The sequence below is a fragment of the Cryptomeria japonica genome, chromosome 8, assembly GCF_030272615.1.
Source record: "Cryptomeria japonica chromosome 8, Sugi_1.0, whole genome shotgun sequence".
Lineage (NCBI taxonomy): Eukaryota > Viridiplantae > Streptophyta > Pinopsida > Cupressales > Cupressaceae > Cryptomeria > Cryptomeria japonica.
Window position 1 is genome coordinate 697,745,949 of NC_081412.1, and position 18,013 is coordinate 697,763,961.

Sequence of the window (18,013 nt, forward strand, 5' to 3'; positions counted from 1 at the left end):
ATTCTTAAATTTAAAGTTAATTATAAATAATTGAATAGTTATAAATAATTGACAAGTGACATAAAATATTTAGTAAACTGATGAAACAATTTCTAACCCCCTATTTTTACTTACTTAAAATTACCACACTATTCCGACTGCGCTTACGGTCTACTGGCGCATGAAGATGCCGGAAACCTCTCGCTATACTGCGCTGGTGGAGAAGAATGTGGACAAAGCGACGGCGGACGTGTCGAGAGTTCTGAATGTCCAACTCCAAGAAAGTTCCATGCAAACGCAGTCGAACGAGACAGAATATGGATTGTTTTCTGTCAAATTCTTCAGACGCCACGAGCTACACCTCCTGGGCACGACGTCCACCTGGTTGCTACAACCAAAATCTGTTTCAAAGGGACATGTTCATGACGTCGGCTGGATCAAGCCAGTGCGAAGAAATGGGAGCCGTAGAGGAAGTAAAGAGAGTAGCAAGGGCACAGTTATCTGTTTCCAGAAAGCCAGTATATATATCGTTATGGAAATAGCGTCTTATAATATCTATATAAAGAGTCTTTGTCTCTTTTGTAATTAATATACAATGTTAAATATCAATTATCATTTTATAGTGTTTGAGTAAAGGTATTTTGTTTAGAAAATTTTAAAATAAAATTTCTAGCATCTTTATAGAAGTTTTAAAATATTTTTAATGAAAAATAGTGATATTGTTACTTGAAGTATTTTCAGATGTTTTTTTTTGATGATTTAAAAAAAAAAAAATGTCGTGGTTTTCTTAGACTGAGGGTTTTTAAGGGGCTAGCTTAAACATCACAAGCTAAGCCTTTGACCGGACTTAGGTGGCAGTTGTGGACCCTTGCCTTTGTTAGGCCTGTTACTATCCATTCTCGTTTCCGTTTACGCTCAAATTCAAACATTTCTCTCACTCACATTTTGGTGAATGTCAGTAAATGTTTGATCGCAACCGTGGTCAGTTTTTATTTCTCAGCGTTCTCTCAACTTGCACTAAAATGGGAGCTGCAAGCAGTCCGTTTCTCGTTGCCATCACATGGAATGTATGAGAAATGGGACAAGACGACTTAGTGGCGACTAGGCTCTGATCTTTTATCTTGTATGATTGCAGGATATTCACAAAAAATGTTTGTTGAAAAGGATATAGAAACTTTCAACTAAAGCCAGACCTAACAAATTATTTTCTTTTTTATTCTAAAACATCCATTCAAACATCATTAAATTCTCTATGACCTAAAAAATTATTTAGAGATACCTAAAACAACATATCTTGATTAAATTTTCAATGAAAAATTATCATTTAATTATTTTATTTTCACACATTATTTTATTAAATCAGTCATTCACCCTTTAACCTATTCGGAGTTTAGAATCATAAGTCGAAACAATAATTACTTTGCATACCAATAACAGTATATTGTTGGTGTTGGAAATAAGCCACACCCATAACGATGATGGGTTAGTTCAAGAGGGGCCAGTAGTTCAGTGATAGAACACTCCAGCAGTGTATGAAAGGTCCTAGATTCGAATCCTAACTGATCCATGTCTCAACATATATATCTACAGAAACAATATTAGAAATAGAAAGAAATGACAAAAGAAATGACAAAAGAGACTTTATTAAGACTCTAGTATATATCCACATAAGCAATCGTCTTAGGATTTAATAATTGAGTTGCATCTTAATATATGAAAAATGACCGAGAGCACAATGCATAGTTGGAATGGTCTGAGTAAAGTCAGAGAGCACTAAGAAAGAGTCTAATGGGCCGCGTCACGATCGAAGAGAATAAATTATATATGCAACCTTATATACTCAGTCCCTGAAAGACCAAGAAAATCCACGAGGAGGACAAGCCATTGACATAAGGCATTAAAGCATATATTCTAGTAGGAACAAAAACTCTCTATAATAACACAATGAGTAGATGGATTTCTATACGTAAATGTTTTGCAAGCCTAATATTTTGAACACATTATCTATTTCCAGAAAGCCAGTATATATTGTTAGATTATTAGAATTATTCTAGATTTCAGAATAATATATATTCTAGATTTCTTACATTGATTTGTTTCCAGAAAGCCAGTATATATTGCTATTCTATTAAAATGTTTCTAGCTTTGTTCTATAGATTACTGAATAATATATATTCTAGATTTCTTACTTTGATTTGTTTTAAATTATGGAGTTTTCTATTGAAAGGTTATTTCCTACTTTAGTCATTATATTATGATTTATTAGAATTGTGGCTTATTTTGTTTTAATAGTATGATTATTTTAATGTTTACATATATTTCATTTCATATATTAGTCTATGAAGTGTATTCCATATCTTTGCTTTCTTAAAAATCAATTCAATATATTATTTAGTAATTAAATATTACTATGTACTTGTAAATCCTAAGTTTTAATAAGCCTAACACTAATTAAATATCTAGAGTAGTTATTGTTTGCATAATAGTATCTACAATATTCACCATTAAAACTACCATCTCAAGCGCCTAATAAATAGGAGGAATAATTCATGAAAACATCAAATATTATCCATTTAACATGAATTCATCATAATCAATTCACTAACTTGGGTTTCCAATTTTGTTTATGTTATCTACATTGAAATATATCCTAGATGTGTTGGAACATATGTAATATCTTGATTAATAAGAGTAACTTCCTCTTATAACGCTTTTATATGTCATAGATGTTTGTATATTTTTAAAATGGGAGGACCAACTTTTGAACATCGTGATTTTTTATCCACAAGCTTAAGTGATCTCTTTTCCTTAAATTGTGAAGTTCAAAGAGCTCTATGTCTCACATATGTATGAAATTGATGTTGAATAGCTCAAAATTACTTTTGAGACCTAAAACAACCTCTTAACCTAAAAAATGAGTTTTCTATTTTATAGCTCCTAATTATTTTTATATTATTTTATTTAATTCTAATATTAGAAACAAGGTCAATACACTTTTGCCTTTTATAATGTTAACAATGATAATGCCCTATGTTACCACTTTATGTTACCATTTTTATGGTTCTTATAGGTATGTACACAAGTGTAGGGAGCCAAAATATAGCCAGACACTTATTTTAAGCCATAAAACATTTTATTATACAAACATAATGTGAATTATGAACATTTCTTTAGGCTCAATAGAATTTTAATTACATGACTGTATATAATACATATTTGTTCTATTTTTAACCAATCAAATCCCTCGCTTATGCTTGGAATAAGTTTAAATTTTCAAGCCTAAGTTTCAAATATACAATTTAGGTGCCAAAAATTGTATTTTACAGAAAAGACAAAAAATATACAATTTCCAAATATGCTCTTCATAAGGTTTGTATATTTATGAATAATATTTATGAAACGATGACTATATAACCATTTTTTCACAAAAACTAAAATATTAAATGCTTTGATCTTTAGATAATTTTACTTGTGGCTTTATTTTTACAAAAATAAATGAATTTCAAGCCTATGTTTTGGACATACAATTTAGGTGCCCAAAACTATGGTTTACAAAAGAAACACAAATATTAAAATTTCAGAGATTCTTTTCACTAGGTTTAAATATTTATGAATAATATTATATGAAATCGTGACTATAACATTTTTTTTTAAATAAGTAAATAGTTGTAGAGGGGCAGCGCCCTTGTATTAATAAAAAGAAGAGAATACAAGGCCCGATTTAGTGAGAGTGGTAGGGGGAAAGAACCAGGAAGAAAACCCCCTACCTTAGCTCTATTCCTTATACAAAGAAAAACCAGCACTAAAGGCTGGATGAGTACATGACATTAGATACCAACCTCTTAAAGGTAGATAATAGAGGCATTAAAACAAAAACATACAATAACAAAATCAGAGAGACCAGAGAAAACAATGACAACCGGAGTCAAAGGGAGTCTTCAGAAGTACTATCCACAGGAGCATGAGCCGCATCTAGGACAATAGGGCATTCGGTTGCACAATTTGAGTGAGCCACCGATTCTACCTTCTCCCTAGGGAGTCGATAGTCATTTGGGAACCACTCCTCACGAAGTCTCCATTTTCCAAAATCCCAAAATCTTCAGCACCTGCTAGTCTTCATCATGAAGAAATTTTTCCCTCCATTCTGACGTGAAGTCGTTTTGAATGCTAGCCGAAGAAGGAATTCAATATTCCTAGTAATGACAGGCCAGGTTTCTTGAAGAGAATCAAAGTCTAGGGAGTTAACAATCACAAGCTTCCTCACCTCTGCCCCGTTGCCTAAAGTCATATAGTAATTTTGGGGAAGCGGAATTCACAAATTGGCATCAATATTATCCAATACAACATCAATCTCCCCCAAAGGTGATGTTTAAACATCATTTGAGTTAACAATTTTACTCTCTGCTTGCTAGTACCCATGTATAATATCATTGCAAGGAAAAATGTCAGGATATCGACATTGGCTCTATACCTATGAGAAGTCATAAGAAATTCCTTTCCCATAATCCTCTTAAGGCTATGGAAAATAAGAGGATGTCAAGAGAAGAGGACCTCCTGCAGACGTTTGTTTGTGATTTTGCCCAGGAAAGCCATCTGGCGACAAGTAGCTTTGAGGATAATTGGGGTCTCCATAGCAAGGCACTGAGAAAAGAAAGCAATTGTTTGATGGAAAGAAGAGGGCATTCCATTGTTAAATAGTAAGACATCAAACCAGAGAATACGACACCTTGCAATAGTTCATGCCAATTGAATACACACATGCATGAAACACCAGTATCCAAACAACATCTGAGCCAAAGCTCGTCAACTTAATGTCGACCGAATTTAACCATTAGGTGATTACGAGCAAATCTTGAAAGGATCTAGTCATAACTAGATATTAATTAAAGTATACTCATTTCCAATTGCCACAGGCCCCAAACCGGCACACATCAATGATGATGGCAATGTGTCACATCTCGGTGATAAGAGAAACCTTAATAGGATATCAAGTCAGTCAGTCAGTCTATCCACCAAAAACCACAACATTAGGTTGAGAAGGAGTAAAGCAGAAACCGGGGAGCAATGCACCAGTTTGCACCACAACCGGTGATTAATATGGAGAAAAAAATAATCGGAAAAAGAGAGAAGAGAACAATCAGCAAGAGACCCAACAAGAGAGCACCCCCGTCAATGAGATAGTGAGGATACCATGTCAACCAGTGGAGGCAATACAAAGTCACCAGCCAACCCAACAGAGAACCATTATCTGTAAGGAGCAGACAATCGGTAGAAGCCACTACCGACAAACTCAACTGGAAACCATCATTGCTTGGAAGGATAACCATGCCATAACACCGGTGGAAGATCAGGGGGGTCACCAACGACTATCACCAATTTAGAGAGTCTATCAGCCTCTCCGTTACCTTCCCTATAGATGTGGCTAACCCAAAATTCATCAAAGGTGGCTAACAACACCAGAATCGGTTGAAGCCACTGGTTAAGGCACCAACTAGGGATGTTATTACAATGGATTGCATTAACCACATTTAATGAGCCTCCCTCCAGATGAATTCTTTGCACCCCAAGCTCCTTCCCTAACTGAAGACCTCTTAAAGCCACTCTAAATTCAGCTTCATTGGTAGTAGAAATTCCATTCTTTTCAAAGATTTCTTTTATATAGAAACCATCGGAGTCCCTGAAAATACAACCAATACCACTTTGACCCGGATTTCCTGCAAAAGCACCATTGAAGTTTACCTTGCTCCACCCAGGTGCTGGCGCATCCAATTTCACCCCCACTCTTGGATTGACTTAATCCATCGGGGTTCCCAAGCTAAAAAGTGGTGGAATGAGTAAATTTGGGAGAGCCAACTTAATCTTACAATCCCAGTCCGTGTACAAATTCTTCTTTAATGATTTGGATTGAGCAGCCTCATTCAGGAGCTATGTCGGGTGGATCTCAATTTTACCACAAAGAGACATTAAGCTCATCTCTTTACCCTGAAAGATTCTATGATTCCTTTCTTTCCAAATTTCCCAAAGCGATGGAAGGATACTAAGAAAATCAGCGAAAATAGCCTTTCCTTCCGATTTAGGCCATTGTGAAAACCACTTATCCAGCCCTAATGGGAAGGGGCCAAAGATTCTCAATTTTCCCATGAAATGCCACCAACAGTGGTTGGAGAATTTACAGTGGAGAAATGTATGATCCACAGTCTCTTCATGCTATAGACATAGAGTGCATCTGTTGGGTCCATTGATACCCATTGAATAGAGCCTTTCTTTAGTTAAGATCTTTTTCTAACAAGCCAACTAGGCAAAAGAGCCTGCTTTGGGAAGGAGGTGTTGATGCCAAAAAAGATTAACAGGCCAATATTTTTTGTCTATGGCTGCTTCTTTCAATTTGTAACCAAAACATACTTTGTATTTACCATCAGAGGAACCGCACCACCTAATATATCCTTTTCAGGGGAAGGGAAAATAATCCTTTTGCTGAGAATGTTAGCAAACAATTCTTTTTGATGCTGATCCAAGTCCAGGGGATCCAAGGAGTTCCATTTCCACTTAGCAATACCATTTTCTTGGATAGGATAACCATAATCACATATATTATGCCCCCAAAGGCAACAAGTTTCTACCATAATAGGTTGCAGTGAGGGATTGAGACATAAGGCATCTTCACTAGCCCAAGAGTCAATCCAAAAGGAGGCATCGCTACCATTCCTGACATCCCAGGTAACCTGATCACTTATGATTTCCCTGCTATCCACAATAAAATTCTAGATGGCCGAGCCTCTGGGGGGTTGTTTATAGTGATAATCCTTTTTGGCTCCAGGGAGTCCTGATATTTATATTTCAGAAGCCTTAACCATTTTTTCTTTCCACCACTACAAATTTCCCAAACCAATTTTGCGCCCATAGCTAAATTCATAATCGAGATTTGGCGAATGCTAGCACCCCCTGCCTTTTTTGGTTGGCAGATCTTTTTCCAAGATACCAAAGGAAATTTCCCTTTGTCATCCAAACCATTCCAAAGGAACTTTCTCATTAGAGAGATCAATTCATCTTCAATTTCCATCAATAATCTAAGGCAAGCCATGGAAAAAAATAGTGGCGCAGAAAGGACCGATTTTATCATAGTGAGTTTACCAACAGAGGATAACCACTTGTCTTTCCAAATTGTAAGCTTGGATTTGCATTTATCAATAAGATGGTTCCAATAGTGAGTTCTATTATTGCCAATGAAGAGGGGGGTTCCAATAAATTTCCCTAGGAAGTTTGCAACCCTGAGATTATGAATCCTTGATAACACACCTTGCAAGTTAATCGAAGTATTGACAAAAAACACTTCAGATTTGTGCCAATTGATTTTCTGCCTGGAAGCCATACAATAATCATCAAGGCATGCTTTAATAGTTCTTTCCTCCCTCCTAGAAGTCGAAACAAACAAAATGGTATCATCCACAAACTGCAAATGAGTCATTTTTTCAACCCCTATTGCCACATTGACTCCAATCCAATGATCATCAAGCTGAAGAGATCTGATTGATTGACCTAAGGCTTCAACCATTATGATAAACAAAAATGGTGATATCGGATCACCTTGTCGAATTCCTCTTGTCGAGGAAAAAAATCCATGAGATGAGCCATTAACCAAAACAAAGAATTTGGGGGAGGATAGACAACTCGTGACCCATGTGATCCATTCCTTGCAAAAGCCAAATTTATTAAGAACATCAAATAAGAAATCCCTATCCACCATATCATAAGCTTTGAAAATATCCAGTTTTAAAATCATACAGGAATCCTTGGTTTTCCTAGCCATGTGAAGCATTTCATGAGCAATGATAATGCCTTCCACAATGGATCTTTTAGGGGAAAAAACACTTTGTTCATCGTATATGATGTGTTTAAGGAGGGGCTACAATCTGCTAGCTATGATCTTTGTTACAATGTTATATACCGTGTTGCATAGAGCAATGGGCCTAAAATCACTCATCTGTTGAGGGTTTTGCTTCTTCGGGAATAGAGTAAAAAAGGTGTGATTAATAGCACCTAACATAGATATTTTCTTTCTTGATTCTTCCACAACAAGATGTAGATCTCGAGCAATGATATCCCAGAAATGATGGAAAAAAGTAGCAGGGAAGCCATCAGGGCCAGGAGTCTTATCAAGTTTCAGCTGAAAGGTAGTTTTCCTTACTTCATCAATTGAAATAGGAGTACAGAGAGCTGTATTTTGACTATCAGATATTACAGATGGGATTGAGTTAATAATTTTGGCTCTTTCTTCATGATAGATCTAGTGATCACCATTCAATAAGGAATCAAATAATCTTACAGCTTCTTGCACAATATCCTCATAGTTCCTGACAGTGACTCCATCCGGTCTCATAATCTCCAATATTCTGTTTCTATTTCGAATGGCAATGGCTGACTGATGGAAGAATTTGGTGTTTTTGTCACCTTCCTTTAGCCATAACTCCCTTGATTTTTGATGCCAATGGATTTCCTCACATCGAATAATTTCATTTAGATCAAATTTGAGAGTATTTTCTTTGATAAATAAATCCTCATTCATTCCTAAAGTAATAACAGAGTTGGTTATTTCTTCCAACACAATCTTAATTCTTAATCTCTCCATATCGATATTCTTGAATTGGCTCTTATTCCATTCTTTGATCTTAACCTTAATATACTTGAGATTCTTATTGAGAATGAATAATCTCGAATGGTTCCCAAGAATGGGTTCATTCCACCAAACAGATATAAGATCATAAAGCTCAAGCACTCTGAACCACATTTTCTCAAACCGGAAAGGAGTGCCTCTCTTTGCTTGTCCCATAGCGACTTCCAGACAAATCGGGTAATGATTTGATCTGATAAGTGGGAGAATTGACGACTCTAAAGCTAGATTTTTACCTAGCCACTCACCAGTAACAAGAAACCGATCAATCCGTTCAGCAATATTAGTAAAACCCACTCTCCTGTTCATCCATGTGAAAACTCCATTTTTAGGAATAATGTCTAGAAGGCGATTCTTCTCAACAAATTCCAAAAAGTCCTTCTAGGATGAAGTAGTCCTCTGAATACCCCCACTTTTCTCAATGTTAGAAAGGATCACATTAAAGTCCCCGGCTGCCACACAACTGCCATCGGTAATACTGTTCAGTTTGATGGTTAAGAGATCCCAAAGAGCATGTTTATCACCAGCAAAAGATGGTCCGTACACATTGAAAAGATTGAAATTCTCATTCCGGCCAAGAATAGTTACCAGGCAATGTTGCCAATACTTATCTTACCCAACAAGAGAGATCGTAACAATCATGGGATTCCAAATGATTCCAAGCCACCAGAGGCTCCATCTTATTGCCTAAATAACCCATTCCACTATTTCCAAACTCTCATTTTAGCATCAGTCTCAGCCTTACTCCACTTAGTTTCTTGTAGTAGCCAAATATCTCCTTTGGTGTCATCAATTTGGCACTTAATCAAGCACCATTTGTCAAGGGCATTAATGCTTTTGACATTCCAAGATAAGAGTTTCATTGCTCCTAGGGAAGGGCATTTCCCTTCCCTAAATTAAATTTGGTTTGACCACTGGCAGCACCAGCCACTGCTAGCATAATTTTTTTTTATTTGTTCCCCCGCACACCTTTTGGCTTAAAATTTGGTTTGTCAATAGTTGAATCCGACTTCCCTAAAACTTTTGTAGTAACCTCCAATATAAGCTCAGAGTCAAGTTCAAAGTCTTCATCACCCTCCGAGGAGGAAGATTCGATTTCATCATCTTCCAATTCAATACCTATCTAGGAGAAAATCTTCCCTCCCTTGTCCCCCAGAGTACTAGCCTCCATACCTTGAGTGTGAAGATTACAATCTTCAATTACCAGTTGATTCCTGGGCATAAGAGGAGAGGGTGGAAGCGAATCCGCTAATTTGGATTCAATATCCTCCTATAAAGTTTTAGTCTTTTCTAGAAGCATGAGAAGATCTTGTTGGCTCTCGCTTTGTCTAAAGGAGAGAGGATCTATGTTCAAAGGAGTTGCCTCCGTCAATGGAACACTCTCATTATCATGAGTTTTGTTGCAAAAATCTTCCCTGTTATCAGTGGAGCTAGGAGGTTCTGGTTGTATCTTTTCTTCAATAGGAAATTGCATACAGGAATAACTTCACTATATTGAAGCCGAAACATCACAACTAATGTCGGTGTGATCCAAGAAGAAGCATTTAGGATAGATATGCAATTGATCTTCTCTATCAATCTTTTGGATCCAGATCTTCCCAGCACCAATAATTTTGACTTCATCGGGGATCTTGGTGATTTGATCTATGCTAATGCAAATTGTGAGGAAGCTTCCCTATAATTTATCCTCAAAAATATAATCAATCGATACAAAGGTGCCAAGGTATTTTCATATATCTTTAATGACATCAATGTGCCAATAATCTGAGGGACAGTTGTACAATCTTATCCATACCTTGCTGACCGATAATACATGCATTCGAGGATTGAAATTGGGCTGCCAATCAATGATGTGAACTTCAATGCCATCCAAGATATATGGACATTTTTTTTTAGCTTGTCATTTCTCCTCGTTGATCATAAATTCAATCATATAGAAATCATTTGGGAGAATATTAATGTTAATATCCTTTCCCCATTGTGCTCTACACCAAGATTCAAAGTTGTCCTTAACCCATTTTCCACCATCCCACTTGATGAAAAGGCAAAACTCAAGCAAAATCGACCTAGCAGAATTAATTTTGTTTTCATCCAAAAAGATGGTAGGTCTTCATGTTTTTCTTACCGGTTTAGGAAGACGGGGTCGCTGAGGGAGAAAGCTTCATCTTTGGAAGTCAGGGTACCTCTCTCGGTTCGACCAAGGGTTCTGAATTTTAGGACGGAAGTTGGATCTCCAAGACCTAGCATGGTCCGCCATTGAGTTATCTTTCCCGAAGTGCCCATTCTACATTTGGAAATTACCATGAGCTTTCGGAGGGACCAAAGTAGGTTTAGAATGAGGATTGCCTCTCTCAATTACCGCACCAGGGATGCTAGATTCAGGTGGTGGATACCAGTTTCAGGGGGCCTCGGAAGCATGATGCTTAGCTTTGCGAAACTAGCCTTTGTTATTCCAAATAAAACTATTTTCCTTCCATTTATGTGGGTCAATAGGGCACTGGTTACCACTTGAATATAGATTTCCATAGTTCATCCGCGATCTAGAATATTTGTTACCCATGAACATGTCTGCTTTCCCAGCATTAACCAGTTTCTGAGCTAATTGCAATCTACCTGTATTGATGGTAAAGGCAATATCCACTTCATCGCTCCATGAACCAACCTTCATGGCTTGAGTGCCAGAACTTCACACATCGGTAGACCAACTCCTATTGCCACTGCTGATCCAACTACCTTCCAATGCCGCCATTTTAACTTGGATAAATTATTAAATACAGAAATGGTGACTATAACATTAATGTGCATCTTATCTTTCTAAAATTTAATTAATAAAATCTAAATATTTTAATATTTTGATCTTTAATTATTTTAATTGATGCCTATATTTTTAGAAACTTAATAAATTTTTATTTACTCATCCAAATTTAAAATTTTACTTTATTTAAACATATTACACTTTATTCTATATGCATTGAGAAAAAATATCTTTTCCCGAATTAGGGGAGGTAACTTACATTTATATGTTTTTAGATTGCATCTACTTATATAATAATTTTAAAATATTTATTTATTAAAAAGAATCTCAAATACTATACTCATGGCTTTCCTTTGAAAGGATTAATGAAATTTTTAATAAACCTGAAAAATGGGAGAGCACACCCATTGCCATGTTATATAATTTGTATGATAAAAAAGGACCACTTTGTGTGACCTCAACATATGACCTCTTTAATTATTATTATTATAAAATAGGTTTTGAGTACTACTTTTCTTTTTCTTATTATGTTTTTAGATTTTAAGAATATATTTTTTTTGAAGTATTCATTTAAGTTCATTTTTTTGTTGATTGGCCGCTTAAGAGGATTTTTTTACCACCCATTTCTCTAAAATTATATTTATCATTTTTTTTTCTAATAAGTAACTTATCATGATAATATTTCGCACTTATTTGTGCTTAAAGAATCATTTTGTCAATGACCATGCCTACTTTTATAAGTCTATTTGGAAGCAACTTTACAGGTCCAATATTGCATGTCATTATACTTTTGTCCATTAGCATCATATCATTATTATTTTTATGGTGTCATGTGTGGCTATTTTAGATTATAATATGAATAATTAAATTTTTAAAGAAATATTAATATGCACTTTTCTACTCTTTTCCAACTTAATTGCATTCTTTATACAAAATAAATTGGAAGGGCATTTTTATGGTAAGTAAGATTCCTTTTTTTAGTGTTTTTGTGATGAGTATCACATGATCAAATACCTTTTTGAATTGTATCACATTACTTTTACTATTTTAAAGTATTATTTGTCGATTTGTAGCTTAAGTAGTATCCTTGTTCCACCACAAGTTCAATATCTCTTTACTTATTTCCTCTTCTCTTTTTTTAATTGTATAAAACACATTCTTTTGTTAAAATGCTTATATAATGATGATTGTTGATTTCTTTTCAATTATACAAGTTTCCAACTTACAATTTTCTCTCCTTTTTGGACTTGCCTTAGATAATTTAAATTTTAGGCAATGGTAGAGATACAAATTTCATAATTTCCATTGGTAGTAAACACATAATCCAAGCTTTTGCATGTCTCCTACCACCTAGCACCTACAAAAGGATATGATGACAACATTAAAGAAATAATATTTAACATTAAATTTTTAAATTTGCAGTACTTACTATTATAATTATAGTTGTATCATCATCTAGGACATGCATTCAACATGTTTGCATTCTATACTTAATTATTCTCTAAGTACCTAACTTGCTATTCTTATAGAAGCAAGGAAGGAATTATCCTTATACTGTAAAATCCAAACCATTAAACCAAGGATTTTTGCAAACATACACAATAAACCACTTTAAATTAAAAATAAAAAATTCAAATATTTTCAAATATTAGATCCACACATGTAGATTTCATCTACACTTACAGATATATGATTCATAGATATATTATTGACCTCATACTTGTAAAAATGACCTAGAATTATGAACAATAGATTTTAATGGTAACAAGTTTCCATGATCCATAGTAAACATTTATAAATTCTTTTAAAAATTAGATTGTATAAAGAACTTTTTGTATCAACATTTTGGATCACACTCCATGATCCATCATCAGGATGATAAAGAAAGGTAAACGAGAAAAAAATGATAGATGCAGGACAAGGAACAACCTAAAAAAGGAGAGGGGGGTGAAAGTAGAGGGGGGAGGTTACATGAAAAATAAGGCCCAACAAAATGAAAAAAAAAAAGGATCAAAGAGCAACTAAGAAAAAAAAAGAAAAACCAAAAAAATTGAAAAAGAAAAGAGAAGATGAAGAGAAAGGAAGGCTAGATAATAAAAACTAAATAAATGATAAGAAACAAAAGAAACAAATAATTAAGAAAAAATATTATAATAAGAATAATCCTTAGTCTAAAGTAAGAGGACATGAAAAGATAAATAACGTTAAATAAAGAAAAAATAAAACAAAATTAAGAAAACACTAAAAAACAATAAATAAAAATAAGAGAAAATAATAAATGATATTTCTCAAATCGATGGGAGGAAGATAAAGCAGTTGAGGTAGATGCAACAATAGTTGGGCAACCCCTATCTAGTTTATGGCCTTCTTCACAAAGTTGGAGGGTAATGGTAGTAGGGGCAATGCTAAGCATGTGAATCATTCAAAAAGTAACTCTAAGAGCTCCCGATAATAGCATTTATTAATTTATCTTTGTATATTTATTATTTTTTAGTGTTTTCCTAATTTTATTTTATTGTTTTTCTTTATTTGATGTTATTTATCTTTCCATGTTTATTATTTTATTTTATGTCAATGCTTAGGTTCTTTGGTCTCTTCTCATTTGTTTAGTTTTTATTATCTATCCTTCCTTTTTTTCATCTTCTCTTTTATTTTTTATTTTTTTGGTTTTTCCTTTTTGTCCCTTAGTAGCTCTTTTATCCTTGATTTTTTTTATCTTTGTTGCATTGTTTTTCTTTTAACCTCTCCCCCTCTCCATTCCTCCCCCCTCACTCCTTTTTTAGATTATTCCTTTTTTTGCATCTATCATTTTGTTCTCCTTGATCTCTCTTTATCATCCTAATGATGGGTCACAAAATGTGATCTAAAAAGTTGATTCAAATTTTTTTACACAATCTAATCCAAAATTATTTGTAATAACATTAAATATACAAATTCCAAAATATTCACTTTAGTTAGCAAATTTTCCTCTAACCTCTTGGCTCTCTTTAACTTAGGTGCATTCCTTCTTGACATGCTTAAATAGTATACTATGATGAGATGTGATCGATGCATCTTTATCTAGGTTCCCTTTGAGTGACGCACTTCTACTTTAAGTCATGTTTTATTTTAATATTTTTTAACACTCTTAAGTCTTATCCTATGCCATGTGTAAGGAACGCTACTCTAGAGCCAAAGGGATGCCAAAACTAGAGAAAGTTAAGAAACATAGACAAAAAAGTGAAAATGAAAGGTTAAGAAACCAATTGTAGCCACTAAATACACACCTATTCTCATAGCTTATGACTCCTGATTTAGAAAAATCAAAAAACAAACCATTGTGTCTCTATGTGATAGAAAGGGTATAAAATTTGAAAAGTCTTTGTGAAAAATTGCTACTTTTTGAAAACCCTTACGACATCTTCTCATTCTTAGAATAACTAATAGTTACATAACCATTTCTATCACCTCTATGTCAATGTTTGCATCACACCTATCTTTTTTTATTTTAAAACATCCATTCAAGCATCACTAAATTTTTTACAACCTAACGAATTATTTAAAGATACTTCAAATTTTCAAGTAAATATTATTATTTAATTATTTAATTTTCGCGGGATTAATTTTATTTGCATTCTTAAATTAGACATTCACCCATAAGCATATTTGTATTTTTGAAGTGTAAAATATGGAAGTGCTAATTAGCTAGTAGTCTATATTATTGTGGGAACAATCTCAAATAAAATCTATTGGAAAATAGGGAAAATCTGAATATTTTAGTAATAAAACATATGACTTTTGAAAAACCAAAACTTGTTGAGAGGTTGGTACAATAAGCTGAGCAAAATATCATTGAACCACGTAGTCCTTAAGAACTCAATGGAAATTCTAGGAACAAATAAATTAATCAATTATATCAAGTAATTATTAGAATTAATTTTGGTCAAACTAGATTGATAAGGAATATATCAATTATGATAGTTTGTTTATGTCGTTATACAGTAAAAAAAAATACTTAATAAATACAATATTTACATTCTTTAATTTTATATCATCTAATATATTATTCAAAATGCATTTTACTATAACATAATCATTGCACCTTGTTTAGGTGCAAATACTAGTTCAATAAAAAGTTACAATGACCCTAGTTCCTCTACCAAAATACGGTAATTGGTGAGAGAAAATAATAAAAAGAAATGACAAAATAGTCTTAATTCAGGTTCTAGTATATATCCACAGAAATAATCCTCTTAGGATTTCATAACTGTCTTGCATCTTAATATATGAAAAATGACTGATTTCACAATGCATAGTTGGAATGGACTTTGTAAGATCGGATTGCACTAAGATGAGCCTAATGGGTTTCGTCACGATCGAAGAGCTTTCAGTATATGCAACCTTGTATACTCAGTCCCTGAAAGTCGAAGAAAAGCAACAAGGACGACAAGCCATTGGCATAAGGTATTAAAGCATATTCTATCAGAATAAAAACTCTATATAAAAACATAATGAGTAGATGGATTTCTCCAGGCAAATGTTTTGTAAACCTAAGATTTTCAAGGGTATGTCCATCTGTGAAGCCCACCCAATAGTTATACATCTTGTTCTATCCTTTTTTCCTTGTTTACTTGTTTGTGACGATTTGATTTTCTCTGCTGTTTGCAGGGAAGAGGAGTTCGAACCATGGCGAAGAAGCAGCTGGACGTCCTGACGGCTCTGGACTTGGCAAAAACACAATGGTACCATTACACAGCCATTATAATTGCGGGAATGGGCTTCTTCACTGATGCCTACGACCTCTTCTGTATCACCACTGTAACTAAACTGCTGGGACGAATTTATTACTATGATCCCACCAAAAACAAGCCGGGCGTCCTGCACGCTGAAGTAACGTCTGCGATCACGGGGGTGGCCTTCTGCGGAACTTTCGCGGGACAGCTGTTCTTCGGGTATATGGGCGACAAACTGGGACGAAAGAAAGTGTACGGCGCCACCCTGCTGCTCATGATTGTTTGCTCCATCGCCTCTGGCCTCTCCTTCGGCAAATCTAGTAAAGGCGTGATTATCACGCTCTGTTTCTTCAGATTCTGGCTGGGCTTCGGGATTGGCGGAGATTATCCCTTGTCCGCCACCATAATGTCCGAGTATGCCAACAAGAAGACCAGAGGATCCTTCCTCGCAGCCGTCTTCGCCATGCAAGGCTTTGGCATCCTCGCCGGCGGTCTAGTATCCCTCATCGTCTCCACCGCATTTCATGACCATGCCGCCGACCTAGACCACTATAGGACATCTCATCGAGCAGACTATATATGGAGAATCATCCTCATGTTCGGCGCCTGTCCGGCAGCTCTTACGTTCTACTGGCGCATGAAGATGCCGGAAACCGCTCGCTACACGGCCCTGATCGCCAAGAACGCAACCAAAGCGGCGGCGGACATGTCGAGAGTTCTGAATGTCCAACTCCAAGAAAGTTCAACGAAAATGCAGTCTAACGAGCCAGAATATAAGTTGTTTTCAGCCGAGTTCTTCAGACGCCACGGCCTACACCTCCTAGGCACTACCACCACCTGGTTGCTCCTCGATATCGCCTTCTACAGCCAAAACCTGTTTCAAAAGGACATGTTCACTACCGTCGGCTGGCTCCATAAGGCCGACAAGATGGGAGCTGTACACGAAGTACAGAGGATCGCAAGGGCACAGTTGATAATTGCGATGGTATCGATAATCCCGGGGTACTGGTTCACGGTATTCCTGATCGACCACATTGGCCGCTTTGTCATTCAGCTCATCGGCTTCTTCTTCATGTCCTTCTTCATGTTCGTGCTCGCTATTTGGTACGACAAATGGCTACATCACAAGACTGGCTTCGTTGTCCTCTATGCACTCACCTTTTTCTTTGCAAACTTCGGGCCCAACAGCACCACATTCATTGTTCCGGCCGAGCTTTTCCCCGCCAGATTTCGCTCAACCTGCCACGGCATATCGGCTGCCATGGGAAAGGTTGGGGCCATCATTGGCGCTTTTGGGGTTGGCTATCTTGCTGATCCTTCCAAAATAAAATCCACCAAAGATGGCCACGGCCAACTCAAGCCTGCTCTGTATGTGCTCGCTTGTACGAATGCTGTGGGTTTTGCTTTCACGTTTCTGGTGCCTGAAACAAATGGCAAATCCCTCGAAGAACTCTCTGGAGAAACCGATGGAGTTGAAGAGAAGGAGAAGGAGCTTAAGGCTATGCCCACCATCAGTGTGTAGCGAAACACATTCTCTGTTTCCTGAAAGCCAGAGTAGTATATATCTCATTATCTAGAATTGGTATTAGTACGACCTTTAGCATGTTGTAACGGCACCACTTCCTTTTGTTTGCCATTAGTTGTAGGAAGGAAATGAAAAGAGATGGCGTTAGAAAGGCCATGCTCTCATGGAATAGCTCAGATAAAAAGCGCCTGCAACTTTACGGGGAGCCACCGTGTGCTCTAGGATGTAATAAAATATTTAAGAATATATATAATTTAATTGAGCTGTTGATCGATTGTGCTTGCAAATTTGAACCTTCACATTCACATTGATATTGATGCTGGTCGTATTCATATAGGGCTGGCGTGGGCCCCTCAAATTTGCATTCCTTTCCG

At 35.7% G+C, this 18,013-nt stretch overlaps 1 protein-coding gene across 1 annotated transcript; it reads left to right on the forward strand.

Moving 5' to 3' along the window:
- Nucleotides 1–16,064: 16,064 nt before the first annotated feature.
- Nucleotides 16,065–17,636, forward strand: LOC131064710 (low affinity inorganic phosphate transporter 3-like). Its single transcript, XM_057998951.2, has one exon. It carries the CDS (start codon nt 16,068–16,070, stop codon nt 17,634–17,636), a length of 1,569 nt encoding a protein of 522 aa, XP_057854934.2. The 5' UTR covers nt 16,065–16,067.
- Nucleotides 17,637–18,013: the final 377 nt, after the last annotated feature.